This window comes from Mytilus trossulus, chromosome 6, assembly GCF_036588685.1.
Source record: "Mytilus trossulus isolate FHL-02 chromosome 6, PNRI_Mtr1.1.1.hap1, whole genome shotgun sequence".
NCBI classification, from domain to species: domain Eukaryota; kingdom Metazoa; phylum Mollusca; class Bivalvia; order Mytilida; family Mytilidae; genus Mytilus; species Mytilus trossulus.
The window spans coordinates 11,568,549-11,588,230 of NC_086378.1; the positions used below are offsets into that span (position 1 = coordinate 11,568,549).

The window sequence follows — 19,682 nt, forward strand, 5'->3', positions numbered from 1 at the left end:
GTGTTAATATTGATATTTGAAGAGTTATTCGGTAATTACATGAGTTATTCGGATAATAACAGTGTTATTCGGTAATTCGTGTTACCCTACTTTTCATGGTTGGATTGATATTCAAACAAATAACATGAGGCAGGCATTACCCGTGAAAGGGGACGAAGTCTGTATGGATTTTTGTTTTTTTTAAAACAGAAATGCCATAACATTTTTTATTTTGGTTCTGTTGTTAGGGATTTTTAAAGTTGTGAAGTTATTTAAGTTATATGCAAGGTAGACAACTAAGACAAGGAAATGCTATCATCAGGTAAAGTTTTTTCATATATATATTCTAAAGGAATTATTAAAAAGGAAATTGGTATTGCGCTCCTTCCCATACACCATATCCCTTATCCCGTCTGACCCTATCACTTGAACTTTTGACTTCATACACAATCACTTTATCATTGTGGTGTCAGATGTTTTGTTTTATGAGATCCAAATTTTACGGGAACCTGTGTGATATCCAGTAATGGCAGACAAATAGTGATTAGGTTTATGGCATGATAGAAACAAACAAAAAGCTTCATTAAAATTGTAATTTTAAATTCATGATTGTAGCATTCAGAATGTTTTGTTTAGAATAAAGTAACAATAATGAAACATTATATTCTAAGTTAAACCAAATAGTCTGAGAAATTATAGTACAAATGTACTTCAAAAATTTAATAAGATTATACTGATTTTGCAATTTATTTACATGTTCAATGATGTTTCAAGAGAAATAAACATTTTAACCAGCCTTTAAATTCTGTGTTTACAGGAAAATAGTGTTATTTTGTTGTAGTTTAATTTAAGCATAGAAAATTCCAAATTGATTCAAATTGGGATGAAATTCCTAATCTGATTTGAAAAAACCTGGAATCATCCCTGGTTTTATCTGGGAACAGTATATCTAACGGGAAATGAATCTCGTACGCATTTCAGTATAAAGTTATTTCACTCCCGTACGTCACGAGACTTCGGGAGATTAATGGAGACTGGAAGTGTCGGACTGAAAGCTATTGTGACTGCCAATGAATCATCCACATAATTCCACACGTTCAACAACTTTAATGAGTTGGTAAGTTTAAGCAAAAAGAAGATATATTTTTTCACATGAAGTAACTAATATGAGAGTGATTTATTCTATGTAAAGTGTTTTATTACGTTGGCCAAATTCACGATCATTGAAAAATGCTACTGGTGCCATTTTTTTTGTATTATCCGATTCCATTGCCCAACGTTTTGTGATGAAAAAAATGCGATCATGACAAATTTGAAGCGACAGTTTACAAGTTTAGTACACTAGCTTCACGTTTCATGTAGTTTGGATGTTATTTTATTGGTATTGATAAAGAAATCAGTCATCATTCACGGTCTCATTCCGAAATGCCATTGGCGCCATTTTTATTATCCCCCCTCTTGCATTGTCCAACGTATTGTGATTAAATGAATGCAATTATTACAAAAAAACTGTTGCAGATTACAAGTTTGATACACTGGCATCCCGTGTAACTTAGTTTTAATGACATTTTATTGATATTAAAAGAAATATCGAGTCATCAATTTTGCCATTTTTGGTCCTTATCTGGCCAGTCTGTGTACCCAGGAACATATATATTACTATATTATACTATTCCAAGGTGTACCTTATTTAATCTCCATCACAATAAAACTCCTTTAAAAGCACATAAACACTTAAATAAATATAAAATCTGACATGCATACATGTATGTAATTTTGATGTTGTCAAAGTACATAAATGTCCCCCCCCCCCCCCCCACACACACACACACACACACAAACACACAGAAAAATGTCATTATTTTACAACAATAACACTATTTTTTTTATTTATAATATATAAGTATTGCAACCTTTATTTGTCCCATTTTTTTCAAAGTTTTAGATCATAAATGCATCATTTCTTCACAAAATTTAGAGGTGGCTTATGAGGGTGTACGAAGCGAATGTAGGACAGGAAGTCACAATTATTTTTTTTCTGATTATTTTCTTTGAATAAAAGACGCTTATTTATACAAAAAATATTTTTGTATTATACTTGAACTATTGTATATAAACAAACTTTGTAAACAAAATTTATCAAAAAACAATTAAATATGATCAAATTATTGTTAAAAAAACAAAATGTCAAAGTGGCTTGGCACCTAAATGGCTTCATGGTGCCAAGAAATATTATTTTTGCATGATTAATATTAAATAAATCTTCATTTTTCAAGTATAATGACACATTTCCTAAACTTTAATATAAATATATGTATATGTGTTCAAAAGTAAATATATAATCATGATAATAGTTTAGGTTTAGTTTGAATTTTTGAAGCTTTGCAGCAGGGGTATAATTTGTGCCCTATGGACACATTCCCAATTTATATTTTATCAATTTAGTAAAATTATAATTGTTATTGCAGATACGTATACAGTTCATACAGATACAGTTTTTTGGGCCATCACTGAATTGACCGTATTATGTGATATAAGCAGTGTTCAGACACCAGCTTTCCTTATTGCGGAAGACGAGACATATAAAAATATCGAACATTATATTATCTACCAATGCGATCCTTTCTCTATTAAAGAGAGCATATCAATATATAAGTTTGTTTGTTATTTATTTCATTATTAATAAAAAGTCTAATTGGTATCGTCACAAATAGAAAACGTTAATCAATCATTGCAAGAATTATAGCAGTTAAATTATTGATTGCCAATGAGACAACTATCCACAAAAGACCAAAATGACACAGACATTAACAACCATAGGTCACCATATGGCCTTCAACAATGAGCAAAGCCCATACCGCATAGTCAGCTATAAAAGGCTCTGATAAGACAATGTAAAACAATTCAAACGAGAAAACTAACGGCCTTATTTATGTAAAAAATATCATTGAAAAACAAATATGTTATACAGATACAAACGAAAACCTCTGAACCCAGTCTCTTGGCTTGGGACAGGCACATACATACAGAATGTGGCGGTTAAACATGGGAAAATACTTGTTATAGTTATTCAATCTAACTAGGATACAATTGATATGAAGACTTAAAATATATATACCAAAGAACTGGTCATGATTGAGGTTTAATGTTTTCCATACTAAAATATGCACTGACAAAAAAACCCATTCTTAAGCATTCACATTGCGAATGTTAATCTGTCTTTCAAGCACAACAAAATCTACACCTTTTTTTCGGAAAATTTATGTATATATTTAGGAACTAGAAAAAGTGCGAAAAGCTTGCACAATCTTATCAAAAAATGAAAGTAAGCTCATGTGCAATCATTCCACATCTGGTATCATTATGTTTCTAAAGCACTGCAATATATATATATATTAATATGTCTTCTTTTCTATAAACACTTGAGAAAAGAAGACATATTAATATAGGTGTGAATAGAAGAAAATTCCTTTTAGTCTTGTAATGCCAATCTTTTTGTCGTACATGACCTCTAAACCCAGCAATTGACTTTTACGTCTTATCACAATCTGGACACTGATAACAGGGTGTGTTCAGTTGGCTAGGCTGACATGGTGTTGTTATTGCAATTTTAGACTTTTTGGCAGCTAAAGGTTCAAACTCTTCATCTGAAAAACTCAGCAGTGTCAGACTCTGTTTAGCATTCTAGTAAACCATCAAATTCCATATCATCAGACCGAGAAGAGAAGTTCTCTTTTTAGCTCACCTGGCCCGAAGGGCCAAGTGAGCTTTTCTCATCACTTTGCGTCCGTCGTCGTCGTCCTGCGTCCGGCGTTAACTTTTACAAAAATCTTCTCCTCTGAAACTACTGGGCCAAATTTAACCAAACTTGGCCACAGTCATCATTGAGGTATCTAGTTTGAAAATTGTGTCCAATGACCCTGCAAACCAACCAAGATGGCCGCCATGGCTAAAAATAGAACATAGGGGTAAAATGCAGTTTTTGGCTTATAACTCAAAAACCAAAGCATTTAGAGCAAATCTGACAAAGGGTAAAATTGTTTATCAGGTTAAGATCTATCTGCTTTTAAATTTTCAGATGAATCTGACATTCCGTTGTTAGGTTGCTGCCCCTGAATCGGTAATTTTAAGGAAATTTTGCTGTTTTTGGTTATTATCTTGAATATTATTATAGATAGAGAAAAACTGTAAACAGCAATAATGTTCAGCAAAGTAAGATCTACAAACAAGAGTTATTGCCCTTTATAGTCAATTTTTAACCATTTTTCGTAAATCTTAGTTATCTTTTAGAAAAATCTTCTCCTTTGAAACTACTGGGCCAAATTAATTGAAACTTGGCCACAATCATCTTTGGGGTATCTAGAAAAAAAAATTGTGTCCGGTAACTCGGCCAACCAACCAAATTGGCGGCCATGGCTAAAAATAGAACATGGGGTAAAATGCAGTTTTTGGCTTATAACCCAAAAAACAAAGCATTAAGAGCAAATCTGACAGAGGTAAAATTGTTGATCAGGTCAAGATCTATCTGCCCTAGAATTTTCAGATGAATTGGATCATCGGTTGTTAGGTTGCTGCCCCTAAATTGGTAATTTTGAGGAAATTTTGCTGTTTTTTTGTTAGTATCTTGAATATTATTATAGATAGAGATAAACTGTAAACAGCAATAATGTACAGTAAAGTAAGAACTAAAAATAAGTCAACATGACCAAAATAGTCAAATGACCCCCTGAGGAGTTATTGCCCTTCATAGTCATTTTTTAACAATTTTCACAAAATTTGTAGATTTTCACTAACATTTTCCACAGAAACTACTGTTATAGATAGAGATAATTGTAAGCAGCAAAAATGTTTATTAAAGTAAGATCTTCAAAAACATCACCATCACCAAAACACAATTTTGTCATGAATTCATTTGTGTACAATGTTTAATATTAACATAGACCAAGGTGAGCGACACAGGCCTCTAGTTTCTTCTCCTGTGGGTTTTTGGAAAGTTTGCTATAGCTTGCTATAGCAATAAACTTTCTTAAGGCATCGGCCTAACCGGAAAAGAGGCAGACCATCAGACCAAGATAAGAAGTTCTCTTTGTCGTACATGGTTAGCAAATGAATGATTTGGATTTACAAACTTCATTCTCATGTTGTGGGCTTGTGTGTATTTTGTCATGAATGTTGAGGAATCATGATCAAAGCAAGTTTTCTCGGTCGGCTTGGGTTGTTTTTCATAATATTTTCATCATTTTTAATTAGGATGATATTTGTTTTAATTGCGTTAATCAAATATTTTGATTCGCAATCAAATTCGAAATTGCATTTTAATCAGCTAAAAAGCAGTTTAATAAAAACAATTATTCATATTGTAATGAGGACTTGTATAAACAAGTAATTTTGTAATTATTTCACTATGCTTCCTTATTTAAAAGAATTATCCAAGGCTTTCTATTTTAATATGGAAACCAAAATAAATCATTCAAGAACAAAAAAGCTATTTTCTCAAGATAAAACGATTTTCTAGAAGAGGTTTGTTTTTAATTTATAAAAAAAAAACTTGTTCAAAAACTTTTTATTTATTTAATTTTGAAAAGAGGAGACGATTATAACAATAATTTGCCGTTTTTAATCCAATATTTCTCTTTTTAATTATATTGTATATTTATAATTGTGATTCATTATATTCCTATTTCAATGAATAAAGAAAAACAAGTTTCCAAACCAATAGTTTTTGAGCTGTTTCGAATAGGAAATGTAGAGCCGTTAATTATCGACCATAATTGCGAATACGAATTTATACCATGTCCGTTTCCGTATCGTGTCATTTATTATTAAATTCATGACAAGGAAATCGGCGATAATTAGGTAGTGTCAAGTCCCGTTAATATATATGTTCCTGGTTTTATCAAGGAATTTCAATTATCTATTAAATGAAAATTCAACCCCTTCTGCAAAATATGATTCCCAATTGTTGGTGTGTGTGTTGAGGAGGCTTGCAATGCTTATAATGACTTAACATACAAGGCCCAGTTGTTCAAAAGTGTTGTTAAGTTAAGTATTCTAGCTAGAAACTGAGGACTGTCAGAGGGGCACAGTCTCTAGCTAGAAACTGAGGACTGTCAGAGGGGCACAGTCTCTAGCTTGAAACTGAGGACTGTCAGAGGGGCACAGTCTCTAGCTAGAAACTGAGGACTGTCAGAGGGGCACAGTCTCTAGCTAGAAACTGAGGACTGTAAGAGGGGCACAGTCTTTGTATATGACTAAGCTTCATGTTGATCAGAGTAATACTTTCTCAGAGAAAAAAAGCTTATTATTTTAAGAATGCATATTTGATTTTCATATATATTTCAGAAACACAATACTATATTCTACATGACACATCATAAATAAGAACCTAAACAATGGCTGACATGCAGGCTGTCCAACAAGCCTACTTATTGGCTCTCACAGAGGGAAACCAAGATCCAGCATTGTATATACAGACACTTATACATGCAGACTGTCAGCTGGCACTAAAATACATGTCAATCAATATGGAAAGTTTAATTGAGCTTAATAGTCAGGTAAATATGAAATTGTGTACAGTCAGAAGATACTTGTAATGCTCAGTTAATTGGTTTGTAAAGATTACTCATGATAACATGGCAGAACCCACTAAACTTTTTGGAAAGAGTTTTCTCTATACTTCAAAACATATTGTTACAAACAAGTTTGATAAATTTTTATTACCCTGCCAGAGGGGAAGGGACAGTTAGTTTTACCTTTGTCTGTCTGTACCTATGTCCTTGTAACCAAATATAATGAAATCTATAAACAATGCTAATTACCACAAAACACAGATTAAGTTTGAATTTTGGTGGCATCATTTTAACAGTTCTAGAGTTATGCCCCTTTACAAATGGAAAAATTGCTGAAATTTAGGTTTTCATTCTATAACTTTAAATTTACTCATCTAAAAGTTGAGAAACTTATGCACAATGTTTATTACCACCAAAAAAAACCAAGATCAGATTTGAATTTTGGTGGTGTCACTATAGCTTTTTCCAGAGTGATGCCCCTTTAAAAACTAAAAAAATGCAAAATTTTCCGTTTCCTTTCTTTAACTTAAATTAACCTCAATTTAATGTGGTAATAGTTATCAAAGGTACCAGGATTATAATTTAGTACACCATAAAACTTATACACAATGCTTATCAACACAAAATACAGATCTAAATTGAATTTTGGTCTTCTCAGTTATACTGTGTTAGAGTTATGCCCCTTTACAAATAAAAAAAAAATGCTGAATTCAGTTCTCCAACTTAAATATATTTGACTTACAATGTAAATTTGTCATCTGTATAAAATATAATTTCCCGCCAGAATGTTGATCAGCTGACCAGAATCACCATAGCATTGAGTATCTTAGAAAAATATACCAGACACCTGCTCAAACCTGAAGAGAATAGGTCAAACATGTGGAAGTATGTCAAGTTTTCTAACCAGATCTTCAAAGATAGGGTTGATGCTATACAGGTAAGGGCTGCTTATTTATTCTTTTCTTTTATTTATATGCAGTGAAAGTGGTTTTTATATGACCACAGATTTTTTTTTACTCATACATGTATATTTACAATATTTTGGATACTCATATAAAGTTTCTGTCAGGGCTCACACTACTTCAGAATGATAGGGAGAAGTGACTTCTCTTTTTGAAACTGATAGGGAGAAGTGGTGGGATTTGAAAGAGAAGTGCTCATTCGCGTGATGCGCTACAATATTTGGATTTTACTATAGCATGTATAGTATAAAGGGTCATATGTAAATAATGTTCATTTCATATTGTTCAATTTATATCTGAGTATATAATTAAAGTAACATTTCAAATTAAAAGTTGTTTAAGTTTTACTAAGATTCTTGTGAGAAACTACATATAAAATATTTAATATCTAGCACTAAAAAAAAAAAAATATTTTAAAAAATGTAAAGAAATTATAATATATCAATTACAATTTAATTCCAAACTATCTTGTGTATGAAATTTAGTGTTTCTCATAAAATAATATAAAAGTTATTAAACTGGGCCATAATATATTGAAATATAGTATAATAGTCATGATAGTCTCAGAGTTAAACAACTTTAATCAATAGTTTGAAACAATCCATAAAAAAAATAGGGAATTATATACACCAATCAATAAGATGTAACCAAAAGTCTCTTAATTCGTGTGGTATACGTAATTTTTCCCTTTGGGATCAATATTCTTCTGTCAGCTGTTCCATCCGTGCGTCCGTAGTAATTATTGTAAAAGTACGGATTTCGGTCATAGTTGGTCCGGTTGAGATCCGTAGTTTAGAAATCGGTCAATGGCGGACGAATGCAAGAAAATTTACAAAAAAAAACGATGTTTGACAAGTTATTTGGAAAGGAACATGACGTTTTTAATGCAATTATCATCAACTTATATCATAGATTTATTTTAGCAATGTCTGGGATAAAATTGAAAATCAGTGCCTTTCAACTATTTTTCACCAGAGTTATGCCCTTGGAAACAATGATTATATGGAAAATTGAATTGTTAGCACTCTCACATTTACAATTCTTGACAGGTTTTTATGAAACTTATATCGTAGGTCTATATTAGCAAAGTCTCAGACAGTCTCACAAACCAATGCTGATCAATCATTTTAAATGAATTATGACCCTTAGAAATATTTAAACATTATATGAAAAATTGCATTAGTAGTGCTGGCATTTGTACAATATTGCCAGATGTCTATCAAATTGATATCTGGTTTATAACAGCAATGTCTTAGACAATTTAAAAAAACTAAGTGCTGTTTAATTATATTTAATGAGTTATGCCCCTTGGAAATGTTTGATATATATATTGGATGTTGATTTCAAGTTAATTTTAAACATTTAAAGAACAAACAAAGTATTTTTTCTAGTTATTACCCTTGGACAGATAAAACACAGGACATTGGAACTTTGTTCTTTTATCTCTGGGCCTGGATGCATAAAGCTACTTAATGGGATCTGTTCTGAAAATACAGATCGCTTTACATGTCCTACAATTACTTAGTTCTACGAACGAATATCTTTTCTTAAGTGGTTTAATGCATATCAGCCCTGTTGTTTAAATGATTTGGGGTAGAAGTTTTCAGTCTCTAAACATGGAACAAATGAGATAAGAGTTATATGAATGATTTCAAATGAAGAAAGCGCTAAAGTTTAAAGAAAAACCTGTATTTTTAGGGAGGAAGAGAATTAATGAAGATGATGGGCTATACAAAGGATATAAAGGATGGACTAGCATTCCCAGATGACGGTAAAACAGATCCAGAGGTTCTCACTCAAATGTTGGCTGATATATTACTTGGTAAACAAGAACTTCAGTTGTTCCTTACGGGATCTCATCCACATAGCCAGTTTATTGACAAACTTCTCCCGCAGAATACTTTGTAAGTGTTTTACTGGATTTAATCCAGACTAAATCTCAGAGACTATGGAATAGAAATATACTTCAAGACTTTTTCAGATTTTTCATGAATCAAAAATTCATGTTAACTTTCAAAACAGCTTGTTACAAACATGATAAATGGTAAAGTTTATTTATTGATTTAAACTGGAGAGTTCTGAAAAGCACCTTAATTTCAAAAACAAGATAGAATTATTTTCCATGTTGGTGTCTGTCGCTTGGCAAAGGATGCATTAAGTGTAATCTTGTCCCTCTATACATACGTCCCAAATTGTTTTCTGTTCTCTACCGGTAGTTTTCCTCAAACAAATATTATATACAATGCTTATAACCATTAAACACTGATCATGTTCAAATATGGGTGGTGTCACTGTTACAGTTCTCTAGTTATGTGTCTTTATAATATAATATGCAGGTAGGGCCATTATGTGTGTCCTATGGGCATATTCTACATTTATTATAAATGTTTACACTGGTATTGAGCCATCATATCTTTCTACATGAATCGTTTATAGAATGTTATATTGTATTATTTTTTACTTGAATGCTTTATCGACATGTATCTTCAGAATAGAACTGAAGAGGTCAGGGAACATAGAATGTTATATTGTATTATTTTCTACTTGAATGCTCTATCTATCTTTAGAATAGAATTAAAGAGATTTCGGAACAAACTACAGCAGGTTGATCCAAGTTCAGTGTTAGACAATAGACCTGCAAATCAAGTTACTTCAGTTAGCCAAGTCAGAGAACCTTCTCTTAACCAGGTTTGTTTGATTGTTTATAATAGTTTGGCATTTATGAAATAGTAAAAGGAAAAATCAATAGATAATTTTGATAAATAAGAATTTGAAAGACAAGACCCTTGATTTATTACAATAACTATATTTTTATTCGATGTTGGAATGGATTTAAAAAATGGTCTAAACTTGAGGTAGATAACTATAAACAATAAAAACGGAACAGTCAGCTGGGAATTTATATAACTGTCATCTTAGGTTTTAATGACAAGGCAATTCAAATTTTTAAGATAGGTTTGCATTGAGGTATTGTTTAAGATTGATAACTGTGGATTCAATATTATTCGTTGGATACCAATTTTATTGGATGTCGCTTAATGATCACACTATTAAATTGTATTGTACATATATAAATTGTGGTAAAATTGATACAAAACCAAAATAAACATCCTGTTGTCAAAAAACATATGTAAATCACTCATAACAATAAAGACAAGTTAGGCATGATCACAATCAATTGATAATGATTTTTTTTGTATCTAAAATTAAAGTAATAAAATTGAGAATGGAAATTAGGAATATGTCAAGGTGACAACAACCTGACCAAATAACATACAATAGCCTTTACAACTTTTAGGCTTTATAATTTGTTTAACCAACACTCTACAACCATTGGTTTTTCAGGGGTATATTATACTACCTTTGAACCAAAATAAATTATAAACAATTATAAAAAATATATAAATTCCAATCCTGCAACATACATTAAAATATAATTACTGTTATTCATAAAGTTTTTCTTTTCTTGCTTTATCAGACATTTTTTTATAACAATAAAGTGGTTTATTTTTAGCCTACAATAAAGCCTGACAGTTATCTCCCCGAGACACGTTTATCCACATCACAGTATGGTAACAGTCCATTGTCTAGTCCGACTCCTAGCAGTTATAGAACAGCAGCAGATCAAAGTCAACAGCTCTCTAGACCAGAATCATCTGCCTTCAGCTATGTTACAGCTAATACTGGCGTACAGGAAGCACAATCTCAACCACAATTTGTTGTTCCACAATCCATTGTGTAAGTTATAGATATATATGTGTAAATTTAGATTAATTCACAGGTGTTTTCTCAACATTATCAATACATGAATAAATAACATAGTACTTACTTTGACCTATTAACAAAAATTTAAAAATTTAAAAAAAATTAAACCAACCATTTTATCATCAAAATTTCACTGGTTATATAGCAGTTTGACAAACACTAGTTTTGATCATTGAGAAGCTTAATATTCCTTTACAGAGTTATCTCCCTGTTGTGTTAGGTACCGCCTTAAACAACAATTAATCAATTAATCTTTTTTTTCCAGGACTGCACAACAGTTACACAATGCTCAGCCAAGTTTAGGTCGTATTGACTCCAACCAAATACCTATTATGGCCAAGCTGATGGCACAAGGGAAGTCTATTTCATTAATGTCACATGACAATGAGTCGTCGTCACCTTCTATCTCTACGTCAACATCAACTTCCAAACCTGTATCATCAGAGAATTCACCTAGTGTCATGTCAGAACCTAGTGTTCCACAAGCTCAGGTATGTTATTGAATACTGTAAATCATCTATTTTTTATATTAACTTTTGTTATAGTATTGTCTGTTTCTTTGTGTGTTACATTTTAACGTTGCTTTATTTGTTTTCTCTTATTTTTGAGTATAAATTCACATTGCGATAAGACGTGTCACGGTACTTGTCTATCCCAAATTCATGTATTTGATTTTGATGTTATATGTGTTATTCTCGTGGGATTTTGTCTGATGCTTGGTCCGTTTCTGTGTGTGTTACATTTTAATGTTGCGTCGTTGTTCTCCCCTAATATTCAATGCGTTTCCCTCGGTTTTGGTTTGTTACCCTGATTTTGTTTTTTGTCCATGGATTTATGAGTTTGAACAGCGGTTTACTACTGTTGCGTTTATTTTTGTGAATAATTTATTCTCTCGACTTTCAAGAATAGAAAAAAATAGTGAATATAAATAGTCATGAAAATGTAAAACTTGGGATTTTTCCCTATATATCTGTAAAATTCAGGAGTTGATTTCACAAAAAAACTTACGACTAAAGTTGATTGTAAGTCATGAACAATTCAGTATAACTTACGATCAATCTTAGTCGTAAGTTTTTTTGTGAAACTGACACCAGAACCCCAAAAATGCAACATAAACAATGATAAAGTATCCACGAAAAAATAAGTTGGTTTACAGTATACTTAGGACTTAGTTTGATATAGTTTATCAACTAGGAGTAGGCTAAGTTCACAAAATATCACTTCCAAATCCAGTTAAACTTCACAAGTTTTGTTGTCTACATTTTAACATGGCAGAATGGAAATAATTTGTTTCAACTCTATATCTAATATATTTGTAAATTGTCATTTGAAACCATGCGATGGACGAAGTGGTTATTAGCAATGGATTTGCACTGAATACAAAAACATGACAAAAGGCCTAGCAAGCCTGTCTCATTTATCTTCTCTTACATGTCTTATGATCTGTCAGATAAAATTTAGATTTTGTACATGTACACTTTGACCAAAAACTTAATATAAGATATAACATGAAGTTCATTTTTAATTGACAGCCATCAACACAACTAAACAATGACAGCATTGTAAATACTTCTACAGAGGAATCAGTATTTCCAAGCGGTAGGTTTTCACTTGTAAAAATATATCATAGAAATTTAGCAGTCTGATGGTTAAGCCCCTAAGATTGTAAAACCTTTACCTTGTTTTGAAATAGCACCAGAGTTTTTTATTACAAGAGTCAAATTTAGCCTGTTCTGGACCAACTCCTTTCTGTCCAAAAAGCAGCTGCCATATTTGTCATACTTGTTACATTCCTTTTGCATTTAACCTCTGTTAAAATAAAACTGACATATTCAGCAAGTTGAACAAAATTAACTTTACCAAGAATCATAAATGTTCAAAAAATATTAAATCTGCATTCTGATAACTTTATAATGCTTTTCCATTTATATTTACCACTCTATGAAAACATTTTATTTATAGTTTGAATGAGGAGATGAGAAAGTTAATTTAAAAGGCTATTAAGGGGAATAGATATTATTAGCATACATGTAGGATAGAGAGTGCACTTTTACTATATATGGACATCTTTAACATTGTTAACAAATTAAAGTCTGACAGAAAGGATAACACCAAATTTTCAGTTGATTTAGGGAAAAAATTACAAAATTAATGACTGAACTATATCAGCTATTTTAACTATTCTTATACTTACCTAATTTGAAATGCAGTCATATTAATTGATAATCAAATAACTTATAAATTAACTTAATGTGGTTTTTTTAGGTTCAGCTTGTGATATATGTGGTAATCGTCAGGCAGAAGTGATATGTGAGATATGTGATAATAAACAACTCTGTTTAGACTGTGATGATAAATGGCATCAGCATCCTAGACGACAGAACCACAGACGGGAAAACATTGCAGGAGAGGCTGATGACCATTTACCCAATCAAAAGCCAAGAATTATATCACATGGGGAAACACCTCAAGTAAGGAAAGTTTCATCACATGAAGGAAGAACTGACATGACAATGCCACATGGTGGTGGCGGTGATAGCTTTGTGACAGCTAATTACAACCCTCCTCAGCAGACGGGTTATTACAATCCTCCTCAGGCAATGGCTAATTTCAATTCTCCTCAGACAATGGCTAATTTCAAAAATCCTCAGTCAATGGGTGCTGAAAAACGACCTGGTATGTCTTATTTAACCAATCGAATGCAGAATCTTGGAGTAGAGGGACATGGACGTGCAAGGGCAACTTCAGCAGGGGAGAGTGGCATGGCAGAGATGTCTAATATGATGGAGCCACAAAGTGTGCAAACAGGGTAACTTTATATGAAAATTAGGATAAGAAGTATGATTTTCAATGAAACAACTATACACCAAAGACCAAAAGATTTTTAAAAAACTACATGTTTAATAGCTGAATTCTCAAGTTTTGTGTACCTCGTAGTAATTTTTTATGGACTTGATTGTACATTATAATTTTTTAGTACCATGATTCTATTATGTGTATGTAGTTCGTTGAAGCAAATTTCTTTGTTAGCTATTATGGTATTTTTTTTAATTGTATATATGTAACACTCCCAAACGTGTCCTTCCCCCGAAACGTGTCCGATTCCCCCAAACGTGTCTAATCTTCCCAAACGTGGCTGTAATATTCAATATTCCCCAAACGTGTCCGATAATTGTTATTCGCCAAAACGTGTCTACTATTGCACGCCAGAACGTCTCACGTCTTTTAGCGTTAATACACTCATTTTTCGAATGATATAACGTTTATGGCTATTCTATGATGGGAGACATAATTGATGAAGTGGTCATTTATTAGTATGTAGTTTGTTTTATGCAGGTTAATTCTTATTATTATAAGTGTAAATTCAATCTGCAACATTTAAATGAACTGTACTTAAAACCACCGATGATCCTTTATATTAATCCAAATATTGCACGGCGGGCTTTCAGCGGAATTGACTTCCTTTTTCAACTCTCGATCAGTATGGTATTGTAAAAGCTCTTCAAATCATAAACTGATTGTCATTTTTTTTTTAATAAATTGTTGGTTTCGAGCATCACTAAAGACACACAAACAAGAGAAATTATGTCCAGTGTCAAATATTTTATGCATTATTTAAATGATGTTATGTTAGCAAACATACATTTGTGCTTTCGGGGCCATTTATAGCTATTTATGCGGTAGTTTACTCATTATTAAAGGTGACAGGGACCTATAGTTGTTAATTCTGTGTCATGTGGCCATGGTCATGGTCTCTTGTGGAGAGTTGTCTCATTTTCAAGCACATCACATTTTCTTTTTTTATACGGTAGATAGGTTCTATTATCATAGAATTGAGGATTGGTCCTAAAGGTTTACGGTTATTCAGGATTAACACTAGCACTATAATTGGGATTTGAATTTTAAAAAACCTCAAGAGCGAGCTGTAAAAACGATTTTTTTTATAACTTCAGTATGAATTGCGCAGTGAATGTGAAATTCTCCCTACGCGAGGTATCTGATTTTATATCTACAATTTAACTGACCATGGCTGCCTACATTTACATCTAACATATCTTAAAGAACGTTCCCACTTTTACCCAGGTTTCTGCCGGTTTAGAAAAAAACACCTTAAGTTATTTTCTATTTTTTAATGAAATAGCAAAATGAGTATACGTTAATGAAAGAGCAATATAACCAAATAACCTAAGTATTTATAATATTGACACGAATTACATTTCCAGTAAAAAATAAATATGGACACATTTAGGGGATTGGACATGTTTGGGTGTTTATTAAAAATGGACACATTTAGGCGTTTATACAAATGACATGCTTTGGCGCTGTTTTACAACTTAAAAATGTTTTGCAGTTCAGTAACGTCATGCTGACACGTTTGGGGGAATCAGACACGTTTGGGGGGAAGGACACGTTTCTGAGTGTAACATATATAAAAATGAAATTGTTGTTTTTTCTATTCTTAACATTACAAAAATTACATATAGAACACTATAATCAGTCTGATTATTAGGTTCTTCAATATTGATGGATGTGTTAATTTGATGTGGATTAGGATTTCTACAAAACATTGGATTGCTTGGCATCTGATCTTTCTTACAAATACTTAGTAGAATTTTAAACAGAAATCCACCACAATGTTAAATAGCTTTGGCACAACACACACACTCTGGTGGAGCAATTTATTGACAACATTACATACTATTCAGTTTAGAAGGAAAATATAACTACCTATTTGTTAGTAAAACATAAACAATGTCTTAATCCATTTGTTATCTGTGAATGAGAACAAAGCAGTTAAATATGCATACCATAAGTGTTTTCTTAAATCTTTTTGATGTAGTATTCAAATATTTTAAAAAGATATTTTAAATTGAAAACCATTCAATGATAAAATCTTTCTGAACATTTTAATTTTTTTTCATGTGCAGGAGTTGGTCAAATCAACACCAGGTACCTTATGGTTACTCTCACCAGACCAATGTTGTTGGACCCATCCAAGCATATGGAAGTCCCATGTCAGGAAGTCCCATGTCACACATGCAGCTCTCTTCTTCTCCTAGTATGGCCAGTGTAAGTGTCCTTTTTCTCTAATGATATTTACATAACAGAATTTCTAAGGAAAAATGAATAATTTCGTTTCCATTCATTTGCGAATTGTTTTGGAAAAAGTCAAAATTTTTCTTGTTTTTTTTTCTGTAACAGGGTGGTCAGCAGTTCTTCAATAACCAGCAAGTTCAAATGGGAAGTCAGCCTTATTTTGCAAACCAACAATTTCCCAGAAACCAACTGCAGCATCAGCAGCAAATGAATTCCTCTCTCAGCCAGGGTCATCAACAGAATCAATCTAGCACAGCACCAGGTGGACCACCTACTTCACGTCTGCTGCCCTCTATTTTGGCAATCCCTGACCTTCAGAGAAGAAAGTCAAAAGTTGATATAAATTTGATGACTCTTCGTGAGGAAATTGAAGATGTAGAAACAAAAATCAACGAATTAATTTCTCAAAATGGTCAGTTTTTCTCAGACCCTGAATATGCTTCATTGTACAAGAAAAAGGGAATGTTAACAAGAGAGAAAATGGAATTAGAAAAATATGAAAGAGAACTTGAACAAGCCTTAAGGGGGGATGAACAAAACTCCTTTACACCAAGGAAAGGAAGTCTTCCTGATGTTTTAAGTCAGCCAGTAATTTTCCCTCCTCCTTATTATGGAGGACAACCTAGTCACATCCAAAGTAACCAGCCACAGATTGTTACCCAATCACCTGGCTTCTTAGTATATAGCCTCATACCACAGTCAACAATAACTGGAAGTATTTCTCCAGAAAGTCAAGGTCAACCTGGATACAGCTTAATACCAGCAACTCCTCAGCTTATTTCAGCTCATCAAAATATTCAATATCCACAAATATTTAGTAATCAGCCTAGACCTCCCGACTTTCCAGGAGTGTATCAATCACCACCATCGTCACAGAATTTTGTGAAACAGCAATTCCATGCCACCATTCCTCCAAGAATTGATAGAGGTCAGCAAAAAACAACTCACCAAAGGTCATTTGAGGAAAAAATGGACAATGTTTTACCAAACCTTAATCCTAAGCCCCAACAAATGACCCAAGATACAATGCAAAAGGAAGAACGACAAAATCAGCAAAATACACTAAAGCTGACCCCACCAATTCCACATAGACAAATTCTAGGAGTTAATCCTCCTCATTCATATGTTAATGTTCCTACACTGTCAACCTCAATTGTTCAAAGTCAGAAAAAATTAGAGACAGTCGTAACTAATTCTCAAGATATACGGACATGGATCTGTTCTCACTGTACACTTCATAACAGGAATAATACAAAGATCTGTAACATGTGTTGTAAAACAAGTGGGAAGCCTCAATATGTTGATGCCTCTACGTCAGTCTGTGATACCACTGATAAAGCTAAGGATCCTAGTATTGATGATGAGAATGAGACGGCTGTCTTGGAAATTGGACAAAAAATTGGAGAAATAACTGATCAGGTAAGGGATTATTAGATCTAACTAGCAGTCACTTCCTGTCTTACAACATTTTGAATTTTTATCATTCCAACAACAAATTGAGGAAATTTGTTTTAAATTGTAATACATCATATCAACTTGAAACAATGAGATAAGTGTTTCATTTGTCATTATTAATTAAAGTTCAGGGTTCTCACTAATTCATGAGTCACATCAAAATCTATCTTGACTCATCATTTTCAAGACTTGTTAGTCCAAAGATGCATCAAAATTGTAAAATGTTGTATCAACTAAGCACATACATCATCATTTTTATAACACAAGTTGAAAATAATCGAAATTTGATGACATTTCCTTGCTTCATTTTGTTATGGATATCATATATCAATAAAATTACATCTTTCAACTGCTGGACTCACATGTCCAAAAATGAAGAGTCCCTGGACTTGAATCCTTAGTGAGAACCCTGAAGGTTGTTATATATATTAATAAACCAACTTTTGAAAATATTACTGAATTTACTGTAATAATGGGATTTCTAATTTATTATGACAAAATATAGGGTTTATGAGCTGTACATTTAAATAGAAAACATAATGCAAGTTCGGTTTTTAATATGCCTGTTTGTCTCAACTTATTTTCCAGTTGCTCATAGAAGAACATTTGTTTATATTCTTATGTCATGCAAAATTTTAGTTACCATGTTGTTTTTGTGTAGACCCATGTTTCAGAACCAAACAAATCTGAAGATATATAGTATATTGTCATATATTTATTGTTTAGATTTATAATGAAAAAATAGCTGCTCAGAAACAGTACAAAGAAAGAGTAGAAAAAGAAAATTTACAAGCAGCGGCCCTGAAATCTGCATTACCAAAAGCAAAATTACCTGATCCAGTTCCAGTAGTCACGACAACAGTGATTAACATCAAACCTGAAGTTACAAAACCTGTCCAGTCAACTCCCAAAATGATCAATAGACCCAAAGAATCACCAAGCAAGATGGTGGTAGGGTCCCCTTTCTCAGCAGAAAAGTTTTCTGGCTCAAGCACTGGGAAGAATTTTGCTGAGACTCTGGAAGACATACAGAGAAGGAAAAAACAAGAGGAAATGCAGTTTGAAGGGAAAAAGTTACTCATGCTTTTGAAGGTAAAATTATAATCAAGTTAAAGTCCTGCAAGTACCATTTAATGTCAAATACCTTCTAATAAAATTGAGAATGGAAATGGGGAATGTGTCAAAGAGACAACAACCTGACCAAAGAGCAGACAACAGCTAAAGGTCACCATTGGGTCTTCAACCAGCGAGAAAATACTGCATCCAGAGGTGATCCTAAAATAGATTATATATTTTTTTTAATTTTACTTTAAAAATAAATATACATATTGAAATAAGGTGGGTTTTTAATATTCTAAAATTTAAAAGATCAAATGATTTTGATATTAATAATTTGTGTTAATTTAGTATTGTTTATTAGTACTGTTAAGAAAACAAATTGGTTATTTCTGATATTCAAATATAGTTGAACCCAGCCTAGATAATATGATGAATGCCACATGGCTGGAAATTCAGATTTGATGTTCACAAATAGTTGTTCTATTGGCTCTGCTATGTGTAATAAGTAAAACTGTATTTGTGACCATCAAATCACCTATTGACTGTAGCAACTCTTTAAATTAAAATGCTGTTGTTTCTTAATTTTTATGGAATAAAAAAGAAGGTGTTTTTCCTCTAATTTATGACATGGAACAAAATGTGAAAATGATACTATTTCTAAATATGGTTAATCCCATCATGGTTATAAAGTACAGCTAGTGAAAAAACGATTTGTAATTTACTCCCTGTCATATTCATTGGTCATTAATAAAAACATTGCATTAATTCCTGAATTAACAGCAATGTTTTATCAAAT

At 32.3% G+C, this 19,682-nt stretch overlaps 1 protein-coding gene across 2 annotated transcripts in view; it reads left to right on the forward strand.

The window, feature by feature from the left end:
- LOC134720797 (uncharacterized) overlaps positions 1-19,682 on the forward strand; it is a 29,962-nt gene that overhangs the window by 497 nt on the left and 9,783 nt on the right. For both annotated transcript variants that reach the window (XM_063583310.1, XM_063583309.1), the window contains exons 2-12: positions 6,322-6,533; positions 7,333-7,485; positions 9,209-9,414; positions 10,078-10,198; positions 11,025-11,248; positions 11,541-11,766; positions 12,808-12,874; positions 13,541-14,084; positions 16,204-16,345; positions 16,478-17,791; positions 18,554-18,919. In XM_063583310.1, coding sequence (XP_063439380.1) covers positions 6,372-6,533; positions 7,333-7,485; positions 9,209-9,414; positions 10,078-10,198; positions 11,025-11,248; positions 11,541-11,766; positions 12,808-12,874; positions 13,541-14,084; positions 16,204-16,345; positions 16,478-17,791; positions 18,554-18,919 — 3,525 coding nt within the window. In that variant the 5' untranslated portion in view covers positions 6,322-6,371. The remainder of the gene's footprint in view (positions 1-6,321; positions 6,534-7,332; positions 7,486-9,208; positions 9,415-10,077; positions 10,199-11,024; positions 11,249-11,540; positions 11,767-12,807; positions 12,875-13,540; positions 14,085-16,203; positions 16,346-16,477; positions 17,792-18,553; positions 18,920-19,682) is intronic.